General features: G+C 34.6%; 1 protein-coding gene and 1 non-coding gene across 2 annotated transcripts in view; both read right to left on the reverse strand.

The window, feature by feature from the left end:
- Nucleotides 1-24,428, reverse strand: part of LOC139897308 (uncharacterized) — a 43,056-nt gene extending 18,628 nt beyond the window's left edge. Inside the window, exon 1 of the mRNA XM_071880003.1 lies at nucleotides 24,387-24,428. Within this exon, the coding sequence (XP_071736104.1) occupies nucleotides 24,387-24,428 (42 nt within the window). The remainder of the gene's footprint in view (nucleotides 1-24,386) is intronic.
- Nucleotides 20,645-20,751, reverse strand: LOC139903470 (small nucleolar RNA R71). Its single transcript, XR_011778287.1, has one exon. It is a non-coding gene; the product is annotated as a small nucleolar RNA R71 (small nucleolar RNA).
- Nucleotides 24,429-25,067: the final 639 nt, after the last annotated feature.

The following is a 25,067-nucleotide window of genomic DNA, read 5'->3' on the forward strand; positions in this document are numbered from 1 at the left end:
AATATTAGGGTTAGGGTTGCAAATGGGTCAAAATTGCACCATGGATCAAGGTAACCCTAGAATGGAGTTTTAGTGGGTTGACCAACTTGAGTTTGTGATTGATATTATGTATCATGTAATAGGTATGTTACATAGAAGGTTCTCGGACTTGATTATCTTTCACCGAAGGTGTAAGGTGAGCGGAATAATTATATGTGTAGGTATATAATGTATCTATTTGTTGTAGCTTGAAATGTGTAGTGTCGAGGTGCTAAGACACCACGTTTCACGTGATGAGTGAAGCATCGAGGTGTTAAGATGCCACTCGGGGTGAAGCATCGAGGTGTTAAGATGCCACCTAGGGGTGTAGTGTCGAGGTGTTAAGACACCACTCCGTAAAATAATGAGTGAAGCATCGAGGTGTTAAGATGCCACTCGGGGTGAAGTGACTAGGTGTTAAGGTGCCACCCTAGGGGTTAGTGATACGAGGTGTTAAGTACCCTAACGGATGTTATGAACACCGATGGCGTTTTCGCGAGAGCCATTCCCTTGTACGATTGGTTAACCATGGTTATTTGTGTTGTAAGTGTAAGCATAATATATTATTCGAATTATATTATATGCGTTGCTATGCTAGCTTGTGGTATTGGAGATTTCTAGCTTGTATTCGAGATTATAAGCTAATTGTGTTGCTAGCATGTATGCAGAGTTTGTGTAAGTGATTTACAAGTAGGTATATTATATATGTATGTGTATAATTATTGCATTCACTAAGCTTTGCTTACCCTCTCGTTGTTTACCTTTTTATAGGTTCGGTTGTGGACAAGGGTAAGGGCATCATCTTGGATTAAAGATCCCGTCGTTATTAGAGAATGCTTTTGGGATATTTAGCTTTTGGAGTTTGACCGAGACTTGGGTAGTTTAATCCCAAACACCATGCTCGTAGTGTAGTTTGGTACTTAAACTTTTTGATGGTCGAAACTCATATTTTGTATTAAACTCGTAAAACGGCCGATGTGGGCCCCGCTTCGTAAAACTCGTTTTTATTAATGGAATGTGTTAGTTTTACATATTTGAATATGTTGTTATAAGCGTTTTGTCTAATTATGTCGGGAAGTGGCCAATCTTTTTAGCATTTCAAGACTTTTTGGACAGACCAGAATGGCGCGCCGCGCGGCCTTCTGGCGCGCCGCGCCATATGCTGTTCCAGCAAAAAAAAATTATTTGCTATTTTCACGCGGGTTGTTTGTGGTTTGGTTTGGGTTGTTACAAGTGGTATCTGAGCATGGTCTAAGGGATTTAGGTGACTTGAGATAGGCGCCTAGACTTAGACTTTTGTGTGCGCGTTATGCGGGACTTGTAGGACTTTGGGTTGGATCGGGTTTTGATTAGTGCATAGGTTTATGTGAACTAATCATGCGCTATTATTTTGTGTGGTATTTGAAATCGTCAAGCGAGATAGATGTGGTACTAGTGAGTTAATGCGATGTGCTCACGTAACAATGATTAGCTACCATTGTTACGGGTTCAAATCGTGTCAAACAAGCGATGTACGATGATTGTTGAGCAAGACGGGGTAGTGTGGTGTATATGTATATACATATGGATTAAGTCCTTTCGTATTGTTGCTTAATTTACTTCGTTTTATAGAATGAAGATGAGAAATGGACACGACACCAATGACGGAGGTACGAGTGAGGACGTTGAACTCACGGCCAAGGTTGAGGCCATCTTTAAAAGGCTAAAGAGGGATTTTCTTGACGACGTTCGAAAGGTCTTCTAAGAGTCGGTCGATGGACAAGTGACCGAAATGATCAATGATCGAATGAAAGCCGCAATAGAGGAGGCTTTAGAGGTTAGAAACATTTATCCTCGAGGCGAAGGGGGTGAAGGTAATGGTGGGGGTGGAAAGCGGGACTTCCACTACAAAAATTTCAAGGATACTCAACCTCCGATGTTTAATGGGGTGCGAGATTCGTTGAAAAGCACGTGTTGGATTTCCGATATCGAGGGAGCTTTCCGTACCGCGGAGTGTCCTCCCGAAAGGAAGGCGAGGTATGGTTCTAGTATGTTGAGGGAAGAAGCCAAGTTGTGGTGGGACGACAAAATCAACTTATATGGTGAAGAGCAATGCATGAACTTGACATGGGAGGAGTTTAAGAAGGAATTCTTCAAAGAATACCGAACTTCTTCCGATCTTGACAGAATTCGGGACGAGTTGGACCATTTGCAACAAGGTTCAATGGACTTGGTCACACTCAAGTCTACCTTTTTGGCAAAAACTCGTTTTTGTCGGAAATATGTGGGTGACGATCACAAGCTAACGAAAGATTTCTACCGTACTTTGAATGATGAGTTTAAGGGTAAGATTAGTCGGGGTATGGCTAAGTCTTTTGATGAGTTATTTGAATTGGCCCGGGTTTTTAAGCCGGATGTTCCAAGAAAAAGCGATTTCACGTTTTTCAAAAGAAAGTTTGAAGGTTCTAGTCATTCTAACTTTTCAAACAAGAAGAACAAGAACAAGAAGGGTTCCGAGAGTGTTAATAGCGTGAAGAAGGGCGCTTCTGAGGGTTTTTCTTATACGTGCTACAATTGTGGGCAACAGGGTCATATGGCTCGTGAATGTCCTAAACCGTCTTTCGGAAACAAGGTCACTTGTTTTAATTGCGGAAAAGAAGGGCATAAAAAGCCGGAGTGTCCCGATTTGCGAAACGATAATGTGAAGCGATTAGAGAAGGCGGCGGGTACGGCTAGGGGTCGCAACTATTTGATGACCAATGATGAAGCCAAATAATCGAACGAAGTTGTCTCAGGTACTTTCATGGTTAATTCTAATTCGGCAAGGATTCTTTTCGATAGCGGTGCAAATTTTTCATTTGTGTCTCCTAAAGTTGTGCCTAAACTTAATAGACCGTTAGCTAAGTTAAGTCGTCCGGTAGAAGTCGAAATAGCAGACGGCAAGACGGTGCTAGTGGTTGACGTGTGTAAAAATTGTGATGTTGTGTTTGGTGCCGAAAACTTTAAGATAGATCTCATTCCGATGACTTTGGGCGACTTTGATATTGTTGTGGGTATGGATTGGCTCGATCGTAATAGAGCCGATATTGCATGTCATGAAAAATTTATTCGTTGTAATACCCCAAGAGGGGGATAGTTAATTATTCACGGTGATAAGCGTAGAAGACTTGTGCCGATATGCACTTTTGCACGGGCACGTCGTCTCCTCGATAGTGGTGGCATGTCCTTTCTTGCCCATGTTGTTGATACTCGTGATGAGTCACCACCCATTCGTGAAATTCCGGTGGTTAGTGAATTCGAAGACGTTTTTCCGGACGAGTTACCGGATGTTCCGGCGGAAAGACAAGTTGAATTTCGCATTGAGTTGGTTCTGGGGGCTACCCCCATTGCTAAAACTCCTTATCGTTTAGCGCCGACGGAAATGCAAGAGTTGTTAAATCAAACCCAAGAATTTCTCGAGAAGGGTTTTATTCGACCGAGTGCTTCTCCATGGGGTGCTCCGGTTTTATTTGTGAAGAAGAAAGATGGCAGTATGCGGATGTGCATCGATTACCGGAAGTTAAATAAAGTGACGATCAAGAATCGTTATCCATTACCTCAGAATTTGTTTGACCAACTCCAAGGTGCAACGTATTTCTCTAAAATCGACCTACGATCTGGCTATCACCAAATGCGGGTCCGTGAGGAAGATATCGAGAAAACAGCTTTTCGAACGCGTTATGGGCATTTTGAGTTTGTGGTAATGCCTTTTGGTCTCACGAATGCACCGGCGGTATTCATGGATCTTATGAACCGAGTGTGCCAACCTATGTTGGACAAGTCGGTAATTGTGTTCATTGGCGACATACTAGTCTACTCGAAAAGTATGAACGAACATGAACGTCATTTGCGTGGAGTATTGAAGATGTTACGAAAGGAGAAGTTGTATGCTAAGTTCTCCAAATGCGAATTTTGGCTAAGGGAGGTTCAATTCCTTGGCCACATTGTGAACAAAGACGGCATTCAAGTAGATCCGGGGAAGATAGAGACGGTGAAGAGTTGGAGACAACCGACTACGCCTACGGAAGTCCGAAGTTTTCTCGGATTGGCCGGTTATTATCGACGGTTTATCCAAGACTTTTCTAAGATCGCTTCTTCACTGACGAAATTGACGAGGAAGAACGCGAGATTTACTTGAGAGAACGAGCAAGAAATTGCTTTTCAATTGCTAAAAGAGAAGTTGTGTCAAGCTCCGGTGTTAGTTTTGCCGGAAGGAGTGGAAGACATGACGGTTTATTGTGATGCTTCACTAAATGGGCTCGGGTGTGTTCTTATGCAAAGGGGTAAAGTCATCGCTTATACCTCTCGACAATTAAAGAAACATGAGACGAGATATCCGACTCATGATCTTGAGTTGGCGGACGTTGTGCATGCGTTGAAAATTTGGTGCCATTACTTGTATGGTGTTAAGAGTACGATTTATTCGGATCATAAGAGCTTGAAACATCTCTTTAACCAACGAGATTTGAATTATCGTCAACGTAGGTGGATGGATGTGGTAAAAGATTATGATTGTGAAATACTTTATCATCCGGGCAAGGCGAATGTGGTCGCGGATGCGTTAAGTCGAAAGAGTCATCACCCGGCGTTACGATTGGGATTGTTACGTATGATTATTACTAACGATTTTCTTGAAAAACTTGGTGTGATTCAAATAGAGGCTTACGTTCACAACAAGCATGCGGAGCGAATTGTGGGGCAATCGGAATTCATTACTATGAGTTCGCGTAGTTTGTTGTCCTTTCAAGGAAGAGTGTGGGTGCCTAAGATGGGTGAGTATCGACAAATGCTACTTGATGAAGCACATAAGTCAAAGTATTCCATTCATCCGGGAACAACAAAGATGTATCTTGATTTGAGGAAGGATTATTGGTGGCCGGGCATGAAACGTGATGTTGTGAAGTATGTTGAACAATGCGTCACGTGTTTGCAAGTTAAGGCCGAGCACCAAAAGCCGTATAGTAAGTTACAACCATTGGAAATCCCGAAATGGAAATGGGAGCACATTACCATGGATTTCATCACAAAGTTACCTAAAACGGCGAGAACCCAATTTGATTCGATTTGGGTTATAATTGATCGATTGACGAAAAGTGCTTTGTTTCTTCCCATTCGAGAAGCGATATCGTCGGAGACATTGGCTAAGTTGTTTATCAAGGAAGTCATCTCGCGTCACGGAGTTCCTATATCGATTATTTCAGATCGAGATACTCGTTTTACATCTCGGTTTTGGGAAAAGTTTCATGAAGATATGGGTACACAATTGAAATTGAGCACGGCATATCATCCTCAAACGGACGGTCAAACCGAACGTACGAATCAAACTTTGGAGAATATGTTACGGGCGTGTATTATTGATTTTGGTGGTAGTTGGGACGAGCACTTACCTTTGGTGGAATTCTCGTACAATAATAGTTATCATACTAGTATCGGGATGCCACCTTATGAGATGCTATATGGACGAAGGTGTCGAACTCCAATTTGTTGGGTTGAAGTGGGTCAAAGGGAAATCGGGAGTACCGATTTGGTTTTGGAGACTAATAACAAGATTGATATTATTCGGGATCATTTGAAGAAGGCTCAAGATAGACAAAAGTTGTATGCCGATAAACGTAGACGAACGATCGAATTTCAAGAAGGCGACATGGTAATGCTTAAGGTTTCGCCATGGAAGGGTATTATTCGATTTCGAAAACGGGGAAAGTTAGCTCCTCGGTTTATTGGGCCATTCAAAGTTTTAGCTCGTGTTGGTGAAGTTGCATATCGATTGGAATTACCCGAAGAACTTGCGGGGATCCATAACAAATTTCATGTTTCCCACCTCCGTAAGTGTCTTGCGGATGATTCTTCATGGATGCCTTTAGGCGAAATTGAGCTAAACAATAAGTTGGAATATGTTGAAGAGCCGATTGCTATACTTAATGAGAAGGTGAAAATGTTGCGTAACAAGGAGGTGAGAACTTTTAAGGTTTAATGGCGTCGGAGTAAAGGTTCCGAGTTTACATGGGAACCCGAAGAATTCGTGTTGGTTTATCTTCCTTCTTGTCATGTGGCTTGGATCGCGAGGACGCGCTCCGAATTAAGTGGGGGAGAGTTGTAAGACCTGAATATTTTATTGTACATTTGTGTGTATAAGTTATTCAAGTTGTGGGGTTTGGGTTGTATTTAATTAAAAGGCAAAAGAAGCTGAACTTGGCATTTGGCGCGCCGCGCGGCCTTATGGCGCGCCGCGCCATTACGGGCTGACAGCTCACTTTGTTTTTAATCAAGATATTTTGAGGGCATTTTGGTAAAACCACTTAAGGTCCGACTTTAAGGCTTGGGATCAGTTTTGGTGAGCCCCATTACTCCATTTTCACCTACTTTATCATCATCCATTAATTCTAGTGAGAGAGAGTGATTCAAGAGTGAGAAAGCTCCATTTAAGGAAGAAGAAGCCCATTTCGGGTTAGAGCTCGGGTATTAAAGTTGTTCATCTCCTCTTTTGCTACATTTTGATAGTTGTGGTAAGCCCTAAACCTAACTTCCTTATTTTAATTGTATAAGAGTTAGGGTTTGTGTAAGTGATGAACATTAAAACCCATTTGCTAGTAATTTGGGGGTTTTGGGTGAATTTGGGTCATGTAGACCCAAAGATGACTAATTAGGGTTTTCAAAGTTTCAAATTATGTTTATGAGCCTAAATTAGTTAGTAAAATTGGTAGCATACCTATATATATATATAAATGGGTGTTAAGTGGGTTAGTGGGTGACCCGGAATGGATGTATTGACTTTAAATGGTCAAATGGGTCATGATGGACCTAAGTGGTGAAATGTATTTGTTTGATGTATAAACCTTGTATTGGAAAGTGTCTTAGGACCTAACTTGGATAATGATTAGGGTTTTAGGGATGTTAACCCAAATATTAGGGTTAGGGTTGCAAATGGGTCAAAATTGCACCATGGGTCAAGGTAACCCTAGAATGGAGTTTTAGTGGGTTGACCAACTTGAGTTTGTGATTGATATTATGTATCATGTAATAGGTACGTTACATTGAAGGTTCTCGGACTTGATTATCTTTCACCGAAGGCGTAAGGAGAGTGGAATAATTATATGTGTAGGTATATAATGTATCTATTTGTTGTAGCATGAAATGTGTAGTTGAAAAGAACCGTTCATATACATTATAAACGATTCACAATAGTTGATTACATCGCGAGGTATTTGACCTCTATATGATACGTTTTACAAACATTGCATTCGTTTTTAAAAGACAAACTTTCTTTACATCAAAAATTGACGGCATGCATACCATTTCATATTACATCCAACTATAATTGACTAAATATTAATCTTGATGAACTCAACGACTCGAATGCAACGTCTTTCAAAGTATGTCTTGAATGACTCCAAGTAATATCCTTAAAATGAGCTAATGCACAGCGGAAGATTTCTTTAATACCTGAGAATAAACATGCTTTAAAGTGTCAACCAAAAGGTTGGTGAGTTCATTAGTTTATCATAATCCATCATTTCCGTAATAGTAATAGACCACAAGATTTCAGTTTCTATAAATATCCGTACACTCGCAAGTGTATAAAAGTATTCTATAAGTTGTAGGCACCCGGTAACAAGCCTTAACGTTCATGTTTTACCCTCTGAAGTACACCAGATCAGGTGTGTTTAAAATAACCTCGAAGTACTAAAGCATCCCATAGTCAGGATGGGGTTTGTCAGGCCCAATAGATCTATCTTTAGGATTCGCGCCTACCGTACATAGACAAGTAGTTTAATGTTACCAAGCTAAGGGTATATTTCTGGTTTAAACCCACATAGAATTAGTTTTAGTACTTGTGCCTATTTCGTAAAACATTTATAAATCAGCGCATGTATTCTCAGCCCAAAAATATATATAAAAAGGGAGCAAATGAAACTCACAATACTGTATTTTGTAGCAATTATGTATATGACGGCACTGAACAAGTGCAGGGTTTGTCTCGGATTCACGAACCTATATTAAGTATATATATTTATATGTTGGTCAATATCTGTCTAACAATTTAGGTCAAGTCGTAGTGTATCACAATCCTAATGCTCGAGACCGACATGCAAAAGTCAACAAAAGTCAACTTGACCCAAAATGACTTTCAAAATCTATACATGTTTATTATATAACTTATATATAGTAGTTTTATATATTTAAATATATTTATCAGATCTTATTATACTAAATAATACAAGTCATTTATTAATAAATAAAAATTTATATTAAAATTCATATATGATAAAAATATACTTTTATATATCTCAAGTAATAAAATTTATAAAATTCACTTAATATCATAAAAATATAGTGGTATGTATTATTAATGTAATTACATTACGTGTGGTAAAAATATCTTTGTACGCATATTTATTTGATAAAATAATATTGATAATAATAATAATGATAAAAATAATAAAATGATAGTTTCAATAAAAATATTAATTTTTAGTAATAAAGATAATTTTAGTAATAACATCAACTGATAACAGTTATAATAATCATTTTAATAATAATATTAAAATTAATGATAATTCAGTTGACCATATCTTTTAATCCGTTCATCGAAACCACACGATTTCTAAATGAAAAGTTATTAATTTTTTTCCTTCAGCTTTTCAATGACATGCATATCATATAACTTATCTCAGTAGCATATGTATCAAATTCGTGATTTATCATAAACTATTTAACGACGAAACTAAGCATACAAACATGCATAATCATATATACTCGAGCACTAGTCAGGGATACACTATTAATATATAAAAGATAAGATATGAATGCTCACGTATCAATATTGTGATTCAATATTGCAGGAAAGTACGTAGACGCAACGAAAATAATAAACGTTAGGTTGATCTCACGAGCAATACCCTCGATCAAAACCCATAACCTTCATAGCTATAACCCATAATTTCCTTAGCTATATCCCATTTGAAAACTTATTTTGAAATCGTCTGAATATAACTCCGTCGTAGTATTTTATGTATACTAATAATATCTTGAAATAGTACTAAGTAAATATATATATATGTAATTCGATTGAGAGAGTTTAGAGAAATATATTTTCAAGTTTCTATGAAATAATGAAACCTATTGAATTCTATTTATAATAGATTTTTGAATTATTAAAGTGAATTATTAAAGTATGAATTATTAAAGTGAATTATTAAAGTATGAATTATTAAAGTGAATTATTAAAGTTAAAGTAAAGTAAAAGTAACGTAAAGTTAAAGTTAAAGTATAGTAAAAGTATAAAACTATGTACGTATAATACGCGTATAAAATATATAATATTAATTTAAATCGTTATATATATTTAATAAAATAAAATATAAATATCGTTATCTTTATCATACTGGTTAAGTAATGAGTTGTCAAAAAGAATAGATTTCTTAAATCACAGTGGACCTCATAACATAGGCCCGTAATCATATCATAATGTATCTGATAATTCAATCATTTGATATTATCTCTTAATTCTGTCGATAAATATATCGAAACAAATATGTTCATGTAAAGTATCATATATCTAATACTTTGTTAATGTTTTCAGTTAATATTATATATTATATATACATATCTATATACACATAATTGTTCGTGAATCATCGAACACGGTCAACGGGTAATTGATTACATGAATGTAGTTCCAAACTTTTTAAGATTCAACATTACAAATTCTGCTTATCGTGTCGGAAACATATAAAGGTTAAGTTTAAATTTGGTCAGAAATTTCCGGGTCGTTACAGTACCTACCCGTTAAAGAAATTTCGTCCCGAAATTTGATCGAGGTCGTCATGGCTAACTATAAAAATGTTTTCATGATGAATATGAGTTGATAAATAGAGTTTTATCATCATTGAGTAATATAGATAAAATAATTTGATTACGCGAAGAGTATATGTGAAGCTATCGCAAGAGAGTGAAATGAGTAAACGTATATTCGTTTTAACCGATGACGTAGTTATGATTGATTTTCGGAATTCATGGGATTTAAAGAAAATCTTTGCAATAAGATTTGGTTCTTCAGCGATTAAGGAAATCAGGATCTTCTTTGATTAAATGCGATAATCTGTCTCGATTTCTCTGTCTGATATTTTACTATAATTCCACCCCCTTCGTTTCTTTATTTCCACATCTCACACATTCTAGTCTTTCTCCCCAATTCATACTTTAAAGCATTCGTTAATATGCTTCATCCAGTATTGATTCTTGATATACTCTTAACTTTCATATATGTCATTCTTCTTTTTCATCTACCACCGGAGGAAGTTATTTTCTTCTACCATTACCTTGGGGTTATTGTGTTTTTCATTCTCCCGTGTCTTTATATTGCTATACGCATTGATATACAAGGTTTGTAATTTCGGGGTTGTTATCGGGCTTTATATTCTCCATTATATTTCGGAGCTTCATGCTTTCGTTTTCTCTTTCCGACCTTAAGTCAAGCGGATAATGGTCCAGAATTCGTAGATATGAATTTTTGGATGAACATAGTTAATGTTCCAAGAAGAAAATAGTAATGGCACGATCTTGATTTGGCAAATTACCAGAATATCCGAAAATATAGAGCTATCAAGATGATATGTTCTTAATATGTTTGGAAATTGGGTAGAATGTAAGAGTCGTATAAACAGTACATGATGACAGTATGTTTTGTGAATCATCACGTTCCATTAGAAACTCAGCATGACTTACTGTAATATAATCACGTTGATCAAGTGTCATTATATTATACTAATTCATGCTTCAGTTCCCAACACTACTTCAAAAACATTTCTATTTTAAATTCAAATTTTTTTTTTTTTAGAATTTAGAAACAAACACAGTTTCTTTTTATGTTGTAACGCAGATATTGCGAAGAGATAAAAGATTTCAGATAAGAATAGTTGTGAAAATATCTTCAGGAATATCGAAGATATTATAATAAAAGATACGATAATATGGATGATGAGGAAGATTTGTCTGTGAAGGTTTAGAATAAGAAGTAAGTTGTTTGCTAACGATTTCAGTAGACACTGAATCATTTGGATCCTTTGAAGGCAGGTTTAGTCTTTGTGATTTGTCCACAGCCTCCTTCATGGTATGCTCAATCCATTTTCCAGTTTCAAACCTTCTCTTTTTCTCAACTTTACCACCATACTATTCTTTATCATCAAACTTTTGACTGTTAAAGTCGTTTACAGTTTTTGCTGCTTCATCAGCATTTTTTCAATTTCGGAGAACTAGTTCATGGTTTGGGATGTTTTTCAGAAAATTCACATTCGAAGTATGTAAGTCTAGGAGATAGACGTTATATGTATAACTTTTGACGTAAAATTGTCGCGAAATTCAAAATACTGATTGCTAATTCCCAGTAGTTGGTGTGACAATTATTGTTACAGGATGTAGGTGAGTACATGATGGGGTTTTAATGAATAGGTATAGTGGCTTTTCGGAGAGGCTTAAGTCGAAGGTTAATGAAGTTGTTGATAAGTTTACTGCTAATGTGGCGAGATATGAAAGGTTCCCCGGTAACAATGATGAAGGGGTAATTGTTATAATAAGGTTTATTAGTATAAACAAATGAAGGTGATTTGCTGGAACTGTGACAAAACTGTCTATTTTGGAAAGAGATTGAAAAATTATATTTGGTAATAAATATCAAAGGATCTGACATGGATACGTGTTAAACTATAACTTTGGTTTCGAGAGCTTTTCAGATGCATGACAGTGGGTAATATGTGGTTGGATCATCATCTCGCATGTCTTTAGGAATTTCGAAGTGTTTGAACACATATTGTAATTGTTAATATACATATGATGTTCTAAGATTTTGAATGATACAAATATTTTTGTGAGTTCCATGAATAGAAATGAGGTTCTAGGACAGTTTTGAAGTCAAAGTATAGTTTTGAAAGATGTAGGAATCTAAGAGTGACGATTTCGGTTATATCTTGAATCGAATTATGAGATTTCAAAATCAGAATATGTAATTAGATTTTGAATGAGTATGGTTGTTTTGATTTTTATAAAAGAATGTATATTGTTGTGAAAGTAGGGAGTATAATGGATGATTTGCTGAATCAGATTCGAAGAATGTAACATAATAATTGTGAATTTATATATCTCTCGGGTATTACCTACCCGTTAAAAAAAATTCACAATTAATATTTTGTACAAAAGAATTTTATTACAGTCTTTATGGAAATATATATGTGTATATTTCTTCAGATGTAATATTGATTTAATGAGTTAATATTAAATTAAACTCATTTGATTTATGGTTAAGGCGAGGATAGATAATTTCTAAACTTTAGAAATTACATAATCGCCATAGAATGTTTCCCCAATGAAGTTATGAATCAATACTTCATCGTTGTGGTTTTCCTTGGTATCTACATGGCGTACGACGTCGATGCTCGTGGGACAGATTGTGAAGTTGAGGTTTGCGATGCGGTTGTTGTTGGTGGTGGTAATGGTACCGTTGATGGTGGTACTGGTTATGCTGTTGGTGCTGCTGCTGGTGTTTGTAACCTTTGCACCATATTCTCCAAAGCCACTACCCGAGCGTGAAGCTCGTTGACTTCTTCTATTACACCGGGGTAATTGTCGGTTCGGACGAGCGGATAAATAAGATCTAGAATTTGGTGTAGTATACAATCATGACGAGATACTCTGGAAATGAGAGAGAAAATGGTGTTTCGGACAGGTTCGCCGGTAAGTGCTTCAGGTTCATTGCCAAGAGGGCAATGTGGTGGATGAAAAGGATCGCCTTCTTCTTGTCTCCAATGGTTAAGTAGATTACGAACCCATCCCCAATTCATCCAGAATAGATGATGGCTAATTGGTTGATTCATTCCGGTCACGCTGCTTTCGGAGCTCATGTGGAAATCCATATCAGCATAGCTGTCGGAATCCGAGGAACTTGAACTGGTTGAGGGTTCCATCTTGTATGATCAGGGAAAGAATTTTTTGGTATGAAATAGATTGTAGAATTTAGATTTGGTATTCTTCAATACATAATTTACATATGTATATATAATACCAAAATCCCATAAATTACGGAGGAATCTTTGAAAGATGTCAGTCAAAGTTCACAGTAACAGATATGCTAAGATAAGAATTCGTCTATACACTATTATGAAATAAATGTAGGAAAACGCGTCTAGACTTAAGAATGATAAGCAGGTAATTTCCTAAGGATGGTAAGTAGATGATTTCCGACTAAAAATGATAAGCAAAAATTTTGACATGCAGACACGGTAGAAGTCCAGACTCACTAATGCATCTTAACAACTATCAGTTAGACACACTAATGCAAGACCTGGTTCGCTAAGACCACCGCTCTGATACCAACTGAAAAGAACCGTTCATATACATTATAAACGATTCACAATAGTTGATTACATCGCGAGGTATTTGACCTCTATATGATACGTTTTACAAACATTGCATTCGTTTTTAAAAGACAAACTTTCTTTACATCAAAAATTGACGGCATGCATACCATTTCATATTACATCCAACTATAATTGACTAAATATTAATCTTGATGAACTCAACGACTCGAATGCAACGTCTTTCAAAGTATGTCTTGAATGACTCCAAGTAATATCCTTAAAATGAGCTAATGCACAGCGGAAGATTTCTTTAATACCTGAGAATAAACATGCTTTAAAGTGTCAACCAAAAGGTTGGTGAGTTCATTAGTTTATCATAATCCATCATTTCCGTAATAGTAATAGACCACAAGATTTCAGTTTCTATAAATATCCGTACACTCGCAAGTGAATAAAAGTATTCTATAAGTTGTAGGCACCCGGTAACAAGCCTTAACGTTCATGTTTTACCCTCTGAAGTACACCAGATCAGGTGTGTTTAAAATAACCTCGAAGTACTAAAGCATCCCATAGTCAGGATGGGGTTTGTCAGGCCCAATAGATCTATCTTTAGGATTCGCGCCTACCGTACATAGACAAGTAGTTTAATGTTACCAAGCTAAGGGTATATTTCTGGTTTAAACCCACATAGAATTAGTTTTAGTACTTGTGCCTATTTCGTAAAACATTTATAAATCAGCGCATGTATTCTCAGCCCAAAAATATATATAAAAAGGGAGCAAATGAAACTCACAATACTGTATTTTGTAGCAATTATGTATATGACGGCACTGAACAAGTGCAGGGTTTGTCTCGGATTCACGAACCTATATTAAGGATATATATTTATATGTTGGTCAATATCTGTCTAACAATTTAGGTCAAGTCGTAGTGTATCACAATCCTAATGCTCGAGACCGACATGCAAAAGTCAACAAAAGTCAACTTGACCCAAAATGACTTTCAAAATCTATACATGTTTATTATATAACTTATATATAGTAGTTTTATATATTTAAATATATTTATCAGATCTTATTATACTAAATAATACAAGTCATTTATTAATAAATAAAAATTTATATTAAAATTCATATATGATAAAAATATACTTTTATATATCTCAAGTAATAAAATTTATAAAATTCACTTAATATCATAAAAATATAGTGGTATGTATTATTAATGTAATTACATTACGTGTGGTAAAAATATCTTTGTACGCATATTTATTTGATAAAATAATATTGATAATAATAATAATGATAAAAATAATAAAATGATAGTTTCAATAAAAATATTAATTTTTAGTAATAAAGATAATTTTAGTAATAACATCAACTGATAACAGTTATAATAATCGTTTTAATAATAATATTAAAATTAATGATAATTCAGTTGACCATATCTTTTAATCCGTTCATCGAAACCACACGATTTCTAAATGAAAAGTTATTAATTTTTTTCCTTCAGCTTTTCAACGACATGCATATCATATAACTTATCTCAGTAGCATATGTATCAAATTCGTGATTTATCATAAACTATTTAACGACGAAACTAAGCATACAAACATGCATAATCATATATACTCGAGCACTAGTCAGGGATACACTATTAATATATAAAAGATAAGATATGAATGCTCACGTATCAATATTGTGATTCAATATTGCAGGAAAGTACGTAGACGCAACGAAAATGATAAACGTTAGGTTGACCTCACGAGCAATACCCTCGATCAATACCCATAACCTTCATAGCTATAACCCATAATTTCCTTAGCTATATCCCATTTGAAAACTTATTTTGAAATCGTCTGAATATAACTCCGTCGTAGTATTTTATGTATACTAATAATATCTTGAAATAGTACTAAGTAAATATATTTATATGTAATTTGATTGAGAGAGTTTAGAGAAATATATTTTCAAGTTTCTATGAAATAATGAAACCTATTGAATTCTATTTATAATAGATTTTTGAATTATTAAAGTGAATTATTAAAGTATGAATTATTAAAGTGAATTATTAAAGTATGAATTATTAAAGTGAATTATTAAAGTTAAAGTAAAGTAAAAGTAACGTAAAGGTAAAGTTAAAGTATAGTAAAAGTATAAAACTATGTACGTATAATACGCGTATAAAAATATATAATATTAATTTAAATCGTTATATATATTTAATAAAATAAAATATAAATATCGTTATCTTTATCATACTGGTTAAGTAATGAGTTGTCAAAAAGAATAGATTTCTTAAATCACAGTGGACCTCATAACATAGGCCCGTAATCATATCATAATGTATCTGATAATTCAATCATTTGATATTATCTCTTAATTCTGTCGATAAATATATCGAAACAAATATGTTCATGTAAAGTATCATATATCTAATACTTTGTTAATGTTTTCAGTTAATATTATATATTATATATACATATCTATATACACATAATTGTTCGTGAATCGTCGAACACGGTCAACGGGTAATTGATTACATGAATGTAGTTCCAAACTTTTTAAGATTCAACATTACAAATTCTGCTTATCGTGTCGGAAACATATAAAGGTTAAGTTTAAATTTGGTCGGAAATTTCCGGGTCGTTACAGTAGTGTCGAGGTGCTAAGACACCACGTTTCACGTGATGAGTGAAGCATCGAGGTGTTAAGATGCCACTCGGGGTGAAGCATCGAGTTGTTAAGATGCCACCTAGGGGTGTAGTGTCGAGGTGTTAAGACACCACTCCGTAAAATAATGAGTGAAGCATCGAGGTGTTAAGATGCCACTCGGGGTGAAGTGCCGAGGTGTTAAGGTGCCACTCTAGGGGTTAGTGATACGAGGTGTTAAGTACCCTAGCGGATGTTATGAACACCGATGGCGTTTTCGCGAGCGCCATTCCCTTGTACGATTGGTTAACCATGGTTAATTGTGTTGTAAGTGTAAGCATAATATATTATTCGAATTATATTATATGCGTTGCTATGCTAGCTTGTGGTATTGGAGATTTCTAGCTTGTATTCGAGATTATAAGCTAATTGTGTTGCTAGCATGTATGCGGAGTTTGTGTAAGTGATTTGCAAGTAGGTATATTATATATGTATGTGTATAATTATTGCATTCACTAAGCTTTGCTTACCCTCTCGTTGTTTACCTTTTTATAGGTTCGGTTGTGGACAAGGGTAAGGGCATCATCTTGGATTAAAGATCCCGTCGTTATTAGAGAATGCTTTTGGGATATTTAGCTTTTGGAGTTTGACCGAGACTTGGGTAGTTTAATCCCAAACACCATGCTCGTAGTGAAGTTTGGTACTTAAACTTTTTGATGGTCAAAACTCATATTTTGTATTAAACTCGTAAAACGTCCGATGTGGGCCCCGCTTCGTAAAACTCATTTTTATTAATGGAATGTGTTAGTTTTACATATTTGAATATGTTGTTAAAAGCGTTTTGTCTAATTATGTCGGGAAGTGGCCAATCTTTTTAGCATTTCAAGACTTTTTGGACAGACCAGAATGGCGCGCCGCGCGGCCTTCTGGCGCGCCGCTACATATGTTGTTCCAGCAAAAAAAAAAATATTTGCTATTTTCACGCGGGTTGTTCGTGGTTTGGTTTGGGTTGTTACACAAAAAATATGTGAGCTGGATCTGACAGCCATGCGATCGCATGAGAAATAGGCATAAAACCCATGCGAGTGCATGAGATTTGCACTGAAACCCCATGCACTCGCATGGGCATCAGAATCAGGAAATATGCCTATAAATACCAGGCTTCTGCTCGACGAAAAAACTACACACCTCAATTTTTCTTTTCTTCTCTCTATAAGATATATTTATATTTATATTTATAATATTAAGTTTAATTTAAGTTTAATAATAATTGGGTTATTGTAAGAAATGTTTTACGGGTTTTAAAGTCGGAGTTCTGTCCGTGTAACGCTACGCAATTAAATACCACTGTAAGCTATGTTCTTCCTTTTTAAATTAATGTCTCGTAACTAAGTTATTATTATGCTTATTTGAGCCGAAGTAATCGTGATGTTGGGCTAAATATTAAGACGGGGTTATTGGATTTTGTACCATAATTCGGGTTTGGACAAAAGACCGACATTTGTGGACATTGGACTATGACTATTAATTGGTGGGGGTAGTGTCTAATTGAATGACAACTCATTGGAACCTGTCGAACCTATCTTCAAATTAGTTAATCTAATAATTATTAAAATGATTACGAATGTCCTATTTAGTGACGTTTATACGACATCGTTTACAATCATTTAATTAATCAATTGGATTGGGTAATTGATTATTCATTTTGGCCAAGTGGATAAATTAATATATCATGGACCCATTAAAACATAGGTGGATTACATACAAGGGTAATTGGTGTAATTGTTAACAAAGTATTAAAACCTTGGATTACACGCAGTCGATAACCTGGTGTAATTATTAACAAAGTATTAAAACCTTATTACAGTTCGAATCCCTAATTAGTTGGAATATTTGACTTTGGGAATAAGATTAATTTGACGAGCATTTTATAATTATGACCGATGGACTATTATGGACAAAAACCATATAGGTATCAAATAATCCAGGACAAAGGACGATTAACCCAGATAAATAAATTAAAATCAAAACATCAAACATCATGGTTACGGAAGTTTAAATAAGCATAATTGTGTTATTTTATATCTCATCGTACTTTTATTTACTGCAATTTTATTTATTGCACTTTTAATTATCGCACTTTTAATTATTGTCATTCATCTTTACGCTTAAAAATATAAAATCGACAAACCGATCATTAAACGGTAAAATCCCCCTTTATAATAATAATAAACACTTATATGTAAATATATATATTTTTATAAATATAGTTGTAAAAAATATAGTACGTAATCAACCAGCTCCCTGTGGAACGAACCAGGCTTACTAAAAACTACACTACTCTACGATTAGGTACACTGCCTATAAGTGTTGTAGCAAGGTTTAGGTATATCCATTCAATAAATAAATAAATAACTTGTGTAATTGTATCATTTTTAATAGTATTTTGTAATAAAATATAATCTATTTCGTATACACTGCTGCACACATCAAGTTTTTGGCGCCGCTGCCGGGGACGCCGAAGCAAAATGCTATATTTTATTATTACTATATTTTTGTAAAAATATATTATTTTCTTATTTCGTAAAAATATTTTTGTATAAGTGTTAAAAAGTATAATATATATATATATATATATATATATATATATATATATATATATATATATATATATATATATATATATATATATATATATATATATATATATATATGTTAAAAAGTATAAAATATATATATATATATTTATTTATTTATTTATTTTAAGTATTTAAATTAAAAAAGTTTTTTTTAAGTTACAAAAAACTAATAAGTATTTTTATTTTATGTTTTATTTAAATTACATATTATTTTCTATAAATTTAAATCAGAAAAAAATATAATAAAAACTGGAACTGGGCCGAGCCTGTCGAAGCCCAACTTCTGGCCTGGTATCCGATCCTATGCAGTCGCATGGAAATACAACTAGAACCTCATGCGTTCGCATGAGGTGATTTGACAGAAGTGTTTCCTAGTCTGATCGAATTAGGGTTAATATTATTATTATTAATTAATCTAATTAGGGTTTAATTGTTTAATATATTTATATATAGTTTTATTTAAGTTGTAATATTAAGTTTAAGTATTATTATTAATTATATAGTTTAATATTTTTATAAAATAATAATATAAAAATAATATTTTTATAAAAATAAGTAATTTTATCATTTTTTTGTCTCTTTTTATAAATTAAATATTTTGATCTTTTAATTTGTAATTTGTATTTTTATCGTTCGTAATTAGTTTAAACTTAGTTTTTGCCGTAGTATTTTATATTTCTAGATTTTTAGGCTTTGCCTTTAAATCCGTTAAGTGCTTTTTCTTTAGATTAAGATTTAGGTGCTTTAGAATTTTACGACGTCCCTTATCGCTTTTATATTTAATAGATTTTAGTGCCTTTTTAAGTTATTGCCGTTTTAGATATAGAATTCCTTTTAAGCTTTAATACCTTTAGACGCAAGTTTTAATTTTTAGCTTTTAGACCTTTTAAGTTTCGACGCTTTACGTTCTTAATATTTTTTTTTCGACTTTTTGTTTTCGACGTTTGTTTTTCGACTTCTTATTTTTCGACGCGCTTTTTCTTTCTCATTTCTACGCTCTAGTTTTTAGGACATAGACTTTTTATTTTCTTTAAACTTCGACGGAAAAATTATTTTAAGCAATTAAATTGATAGATATTCAAAATTTTCTGCTTCGTAGTAATAGTTAGATTTGTTAGTGGCTGAGTTGTGGGCTTCCGATTTAAAGGGTCCTGGCTCCCTGCTGCATCTTTTGGTTATTCGAAACGTGGGCAAAAGCAGAAAAGTCTATTAATTTAATAACTTATATAATTTTTATTTTTATAACTAATAGGATATCCAGTTAATGCACCGAGCAAAACGTTCACCACCTTTCATACGTTTACCACCTGTAACTCGATCAAGACATCTAGCCAATATTATCGCCGTTGATTTTTCTTTAGAATCATCATCCAGTCAAACAAGTACTCCAACTCAAAATCCCGATAATCCATTTTCTGAACCCGACTTCAAAATTGAAAACCCAGAGGATATTCAAGGACAATTCCAAGATCCAGAACCACTAATCATTCCTCCGGAACCACAAATTACACATCGAGAGATTGTCGAGGAAGAAACCATTAAATCAGAATCCTCTAGTGATTCTTATTCAACAAATTCAATAATGGAAGTAACGGAACCTCTAAGTATAGAAGATCGAATGAGAGCCACACGCACTGGCCAAGGTCACACCATTATTAAGCCAGACATTAATGCGCCAGATTATGAAATCAAAGGACAAATCCTACACATGGTAACTAATCAATTCCAATATAGTGGTACGCCGAAAGAAGATCCAAACGAACATCTTCGAACCTTTAATAGGATCTGTACTCTATTCAAAATCAGAGAAGTTGAGGATGAACAGATCTATCTCATGTTGTTTCCCTGGACTTTAAAGGGAGAAGCCAAAGATTGGTTAGAATCGTTACCTGAAGGGGCGATTGACACATGGGATGTTTTAGTTGAAAATTTTCTTAAACAATTCTTTTCGACATCTAAAGCCGTGAGACTTCAAGAAGAAATTGTTACGTTCGCGCAAAAACCAAATGAAACATTATATGAGGCGTGGACAAGATTCGGAAAGTTGTTGAGAGGATGTCCTCAACACGGTTTAGACACTTATCAAATAGTGCAAATATTCTACCAAGGATGCGACGTTGCTACACGAAAAGACATCGACACAGCAGCTGGTGATTCCATTATGAAGAAAACAGCAACCGAAGCTCACAAAATCATTGATAACACAGCCTCCCACTCGCATGAGTGGCATCAGGAAAAAGATATTTTTCGTTCATCTAAAGCGGCTAAAGCCGATTTTAGCCATGACTTTGATTCCGTTTCTGCAAAAATAGATGCTTTCGAGAGACGAATGGAAAAGATGACTAAAGATGTTCACGCAATACGAATCAGTTGTGAGCAATGCGGTGGACCACACTTAACGAAAGAGTGTCACATCGAGCAAACGATGGAACAACGTGAGAATGTTTCCTACATGAACCAAAGGCCGGGAAATAATTATCAAAATAATTATCAACCGCCAAGGCCAAACTTTAATCGAAATCAAAACATTCTTTAAAATCCAAATGGACCCAACAATAACTCGTATAACTAACAAGGTCCAAATAACCAACCAATTCAAAACAACACTTTCAATCAACAAAGACCTGGTTTGTATAAACCACCACAACAAACCGAACAGAAAAACTCAAATCTGAAAGAAATGGTACAAAAGCTAGTTGAATCTCAAACACAATTTATTACATCTCAAACCCAAACAAATGAGAGGTTTGATCAGTCATTAAGAACTCAACAAGCTTCCATTTTGAATCTAGAAAAACACGTAGCTACTCTTTCTAGCATGATGAGTGAGAGGGAACAAGGAAAGGTACCGAGTGATACTGAAGTAAATCCTCAGAATGAGAATGTTAATATGGTATCAACGAATTCTGAAAAACCATCATCAAAAGATGGGAAGGTTTTCGATGTGAGTAACAATGAAGAAGTTACAACACCACCACCACCACCCGAGTATGTAAAGCCAGTGGTGGCACCCTACAGACCACCCATCCCATTTCCAAGAAAAGGAGTTGAGTATGAGCAAGTGATAGGTAATAAAGTTTGTGATACCTCTGGAAAGAAGAAGAAGAATAAGAAATTGCAAGAAACAAAAACAGTAAAAATAAACTCGGAGAAGACAGTCCCACCAAAACCTCCACCCAGGTTAGGTGATCCGGGTGAATTTATTGTTCCTTGTCTACTTAGTGATTGTGTCATGTATGATGTACTAGCAGATTTAGGTGCGAGTATAAGTGTTATGCCTCTTTCATTATATAAGAGATTAGGAGTAGGTGAGTTAAGTCCAATGGAAATGAGTGTTCGACTCTTTGATCAAACTATTAAACACCCAGTTGGAATTGCTGACAACATACCCGTTCAAGTGGGTAATTTAACCTTTTTAGTCGAATTTATTGTCATTGACATAGAAGAGGACTCAAACATTCCTCTAATTTTAGGTCGACCATTCTTAGCGTCCACCGGGGCGTTCTTTGATGTAAGAGAGGGTAGAATGACACTTAGTGATGGTGAAAAATTGGTCACATTTATTTGTTGAAAGACTAAATCTCCACCAACCAAAACCGTTGAACCAACAAAAATGATTGGTAAGAACCATGTTGTTTTACCAACTCCAACGGTAGTGCTTAACAATAATAAAACGCCTAAGTGTGGGAAAGATGAAGTAAAACCTAATGTTGACCTGATAACAAAGAACCCTGTTGTTGATACGAAATTAAATGACTCTGTTATTAATAGTTCAATGAAAAAACTTATTAAACGAATTCGCGATGCTAGAACCAAGGGGAACTTTAAGTTATGTAACCGGTTAGTATCCAATCTATCGCTTAAAGAAAAGGTGAAACTAGTTGAATTTGTGGATATTACACAGGAATCTGACCAATGGCTTAAAGCAAAAGTCACAGATATGCAAGTTGATTATGGTCCAAGAGAAATTGGCAATGAAGTTAATCACAATTTCAAAACTACAGCTACCTAAGTATGGGGAGATTCAAATGTTCTAGAAATAATGCTGTCTAGAGTTATTTGTTCTGTTCTCATGTAGTTCCGAGAATGGAATCTGATTGGTCTTTTCCACTAGCAGACACTAAAGAACTAGTTTTCTTCCCCCCATTCTGAATTTTATTTTGTTTTGTAGGTTTGTATGAAATTAATACGCTTTTTAAATTTAAGTTTTGTGTGAATTTAAAAATAAAATTTACTTTATTTCATTATGCTTAAAAAATGATTTCTAAAATTCATCGTAAGTTGAAGACTAGGTCATGGAACCGAAATTGCTTTACCCGAGGGCGGGGCGAAAAATTTTGTTATCATTATTTTTAATTTTATTGATCTAAAGTATACCAAAAAAATTAAAAAACCCAAAAATCTTTGCTTTTAAAACAATCACTTTAAAAACGACAAATTTTAAATTTTGTCGAGTGACGGACTAGGTAAACATACCGAAACTACCTAAAGTAAAAGGAAACAAAATTAAAAAAAAAGTATTCGTTTAAATTGTTTTAATAAATAAAGGTTTTATAAAAAAAATATAATAAAAATATTATGTATGTTTATAGTTTATCTTATGTACAAAACAGGATAAAACAGCGCACTTTCAAAGACTGACATTAAGTTCAGCAAAAGCTACTAATTTTGATGACAAGACGCAAAATATCAAATGTGATATAAAATAATATGTTTGCAAACTCGGTATTTTTAATCACTTTTCTACACTAATCACCCTCATGAATTTATAATTATAGTCTGATTTCATGCAAATGAGGGCATTGCATGATCTCAAGTGTGGGAAAGGGTTATAAATTCTCTCAAGTTTACACTTAGTTTAATTGCCAAATTTTGTGAATTCAAAATCATGTTTATCATATTTATGAACGATAAAACTAGGTGTTAATGGCGAAATTATTATTACCTCGGAGAGAACATAATTGGAGAAACAACTCAAAACGCTTGAATTCATTTAAAATGGAATAGAAGAGAATAAAAAGGCAAAGAAAAGAATAAATAAAAGCTAAGTGTGGAAAGAATTTACCAAGTTCTTTAAAACACATATTACATATTTGGTACAGATTATTGCAGGTACTTTTGCTTTGGACTAAACTAATCAGTTTTACCCGATTTATTGTAATACCTTTGAAAGAATAGATGGATCTACATGATGAATCAATTCCATCATTAAAAGGAAGTAAAGTCTTCCAAAAAAGACACGCGCTTCTTGATTTAGGTCAGGAAGTTATCATCCAGACCAGCTGTAGGTTAACGAAAAATCTAGAAAAGTCATCTCTAAACTCAGCAGGAAATCCACGGACCTCAGCATCAAACAGGGTCGCCAAGTGGTCAGACTTATCCTAACCATGAGAGGATCTGTCTCGTAAAATGGAGAGGGCACCGTGCAAATTAGCTTGATAAGACTAATGAATCAGACCCCCAGAAAGGATAATCTCCTTAAAGATTAAAAATTAGCTTTTAAGACTGATATTACTCAATCCTTGAGATTGAATTTAAAGATTGAGAATTACAAACTCATGGAATTCAATGATATCTAAACTCGAACTTGAACGAGAAAATATTTTAATTAAAATTAAAACCGATTTGTTTCCTGAAAACCCATTTTCAATGCGTTCATTACCACTGAACGTAAAATCCTAAGAATTCATCAGAATTTATTAGGTCACCTGAACCAAATCGGGTGTCAACTGTAAGAACGGTGGTTGCATAGCATGGTCGAAGATAGGACCTTGTGCCAGACCAAAAAATTATAGGGTGATCTTTACCATTGCTCCTACAAAGGATAGTAATTGCATCCGACACATTTTTAGACCATGAACATCTGCATGTCATTAGACATTGCCTTAACAGCTGCTTGTTCAACGCTTTCCTTTACAACCGGACGGTAGTTTATCGAAGGTTAATATACGGGACAAGTATACTGGACGTGTTGCTTTCCTAATACAAGGTTAGTAAGTGGGTGACACAAAAATCATAAGTTTTGAGCTAAAATTTTAAAATTTGAAACCCACAAAACCCACAAAAACAATTTGCGAACACCGGTGAAGGGTTATTCCAGAAAACTTATCTAGGGTAAAAGCTAGAATGAATTTTTAAAAGATCAAATGTTTTGATAAAGATCCAATTTCCTTAAAGGATCTACATTTTCATAGTCATGTAGGACTGTAAACCACATCGTTACTATCATTGTGTATACCGCCGTATTAAAATCACTGATGTATAAAGTGTGAGAATAAAAAAAGTGATTCGAGTGAAGTGTGATTTTATTTCAAGTTCTGTATTGCTTGAGGACAAGCAACGTTCAAGTGGGGATATTTGATAGTGCTCTAAATGAACATATATTTAGT

The sequence above is a fragment of the Rutidosis leptorrhynchoides genome, chromosome 3 (genome assembly GCF_046630445.1).
Source record: "Rutidosis leptorrhynchoides isolate AG116_Rl617_1_P2 chromosome 3, CSIRO_AGI_Rlap_v1, whole genome shotgun sequence".
In the NCBI taxonomy this organism is placed as follows: Eukaryota; Viridiplantae; Streptophyta; class Magnoliopsida; order Asterales; family Asteraceae; genus Rutidosis; species Rutidosis leptorrhynchoides.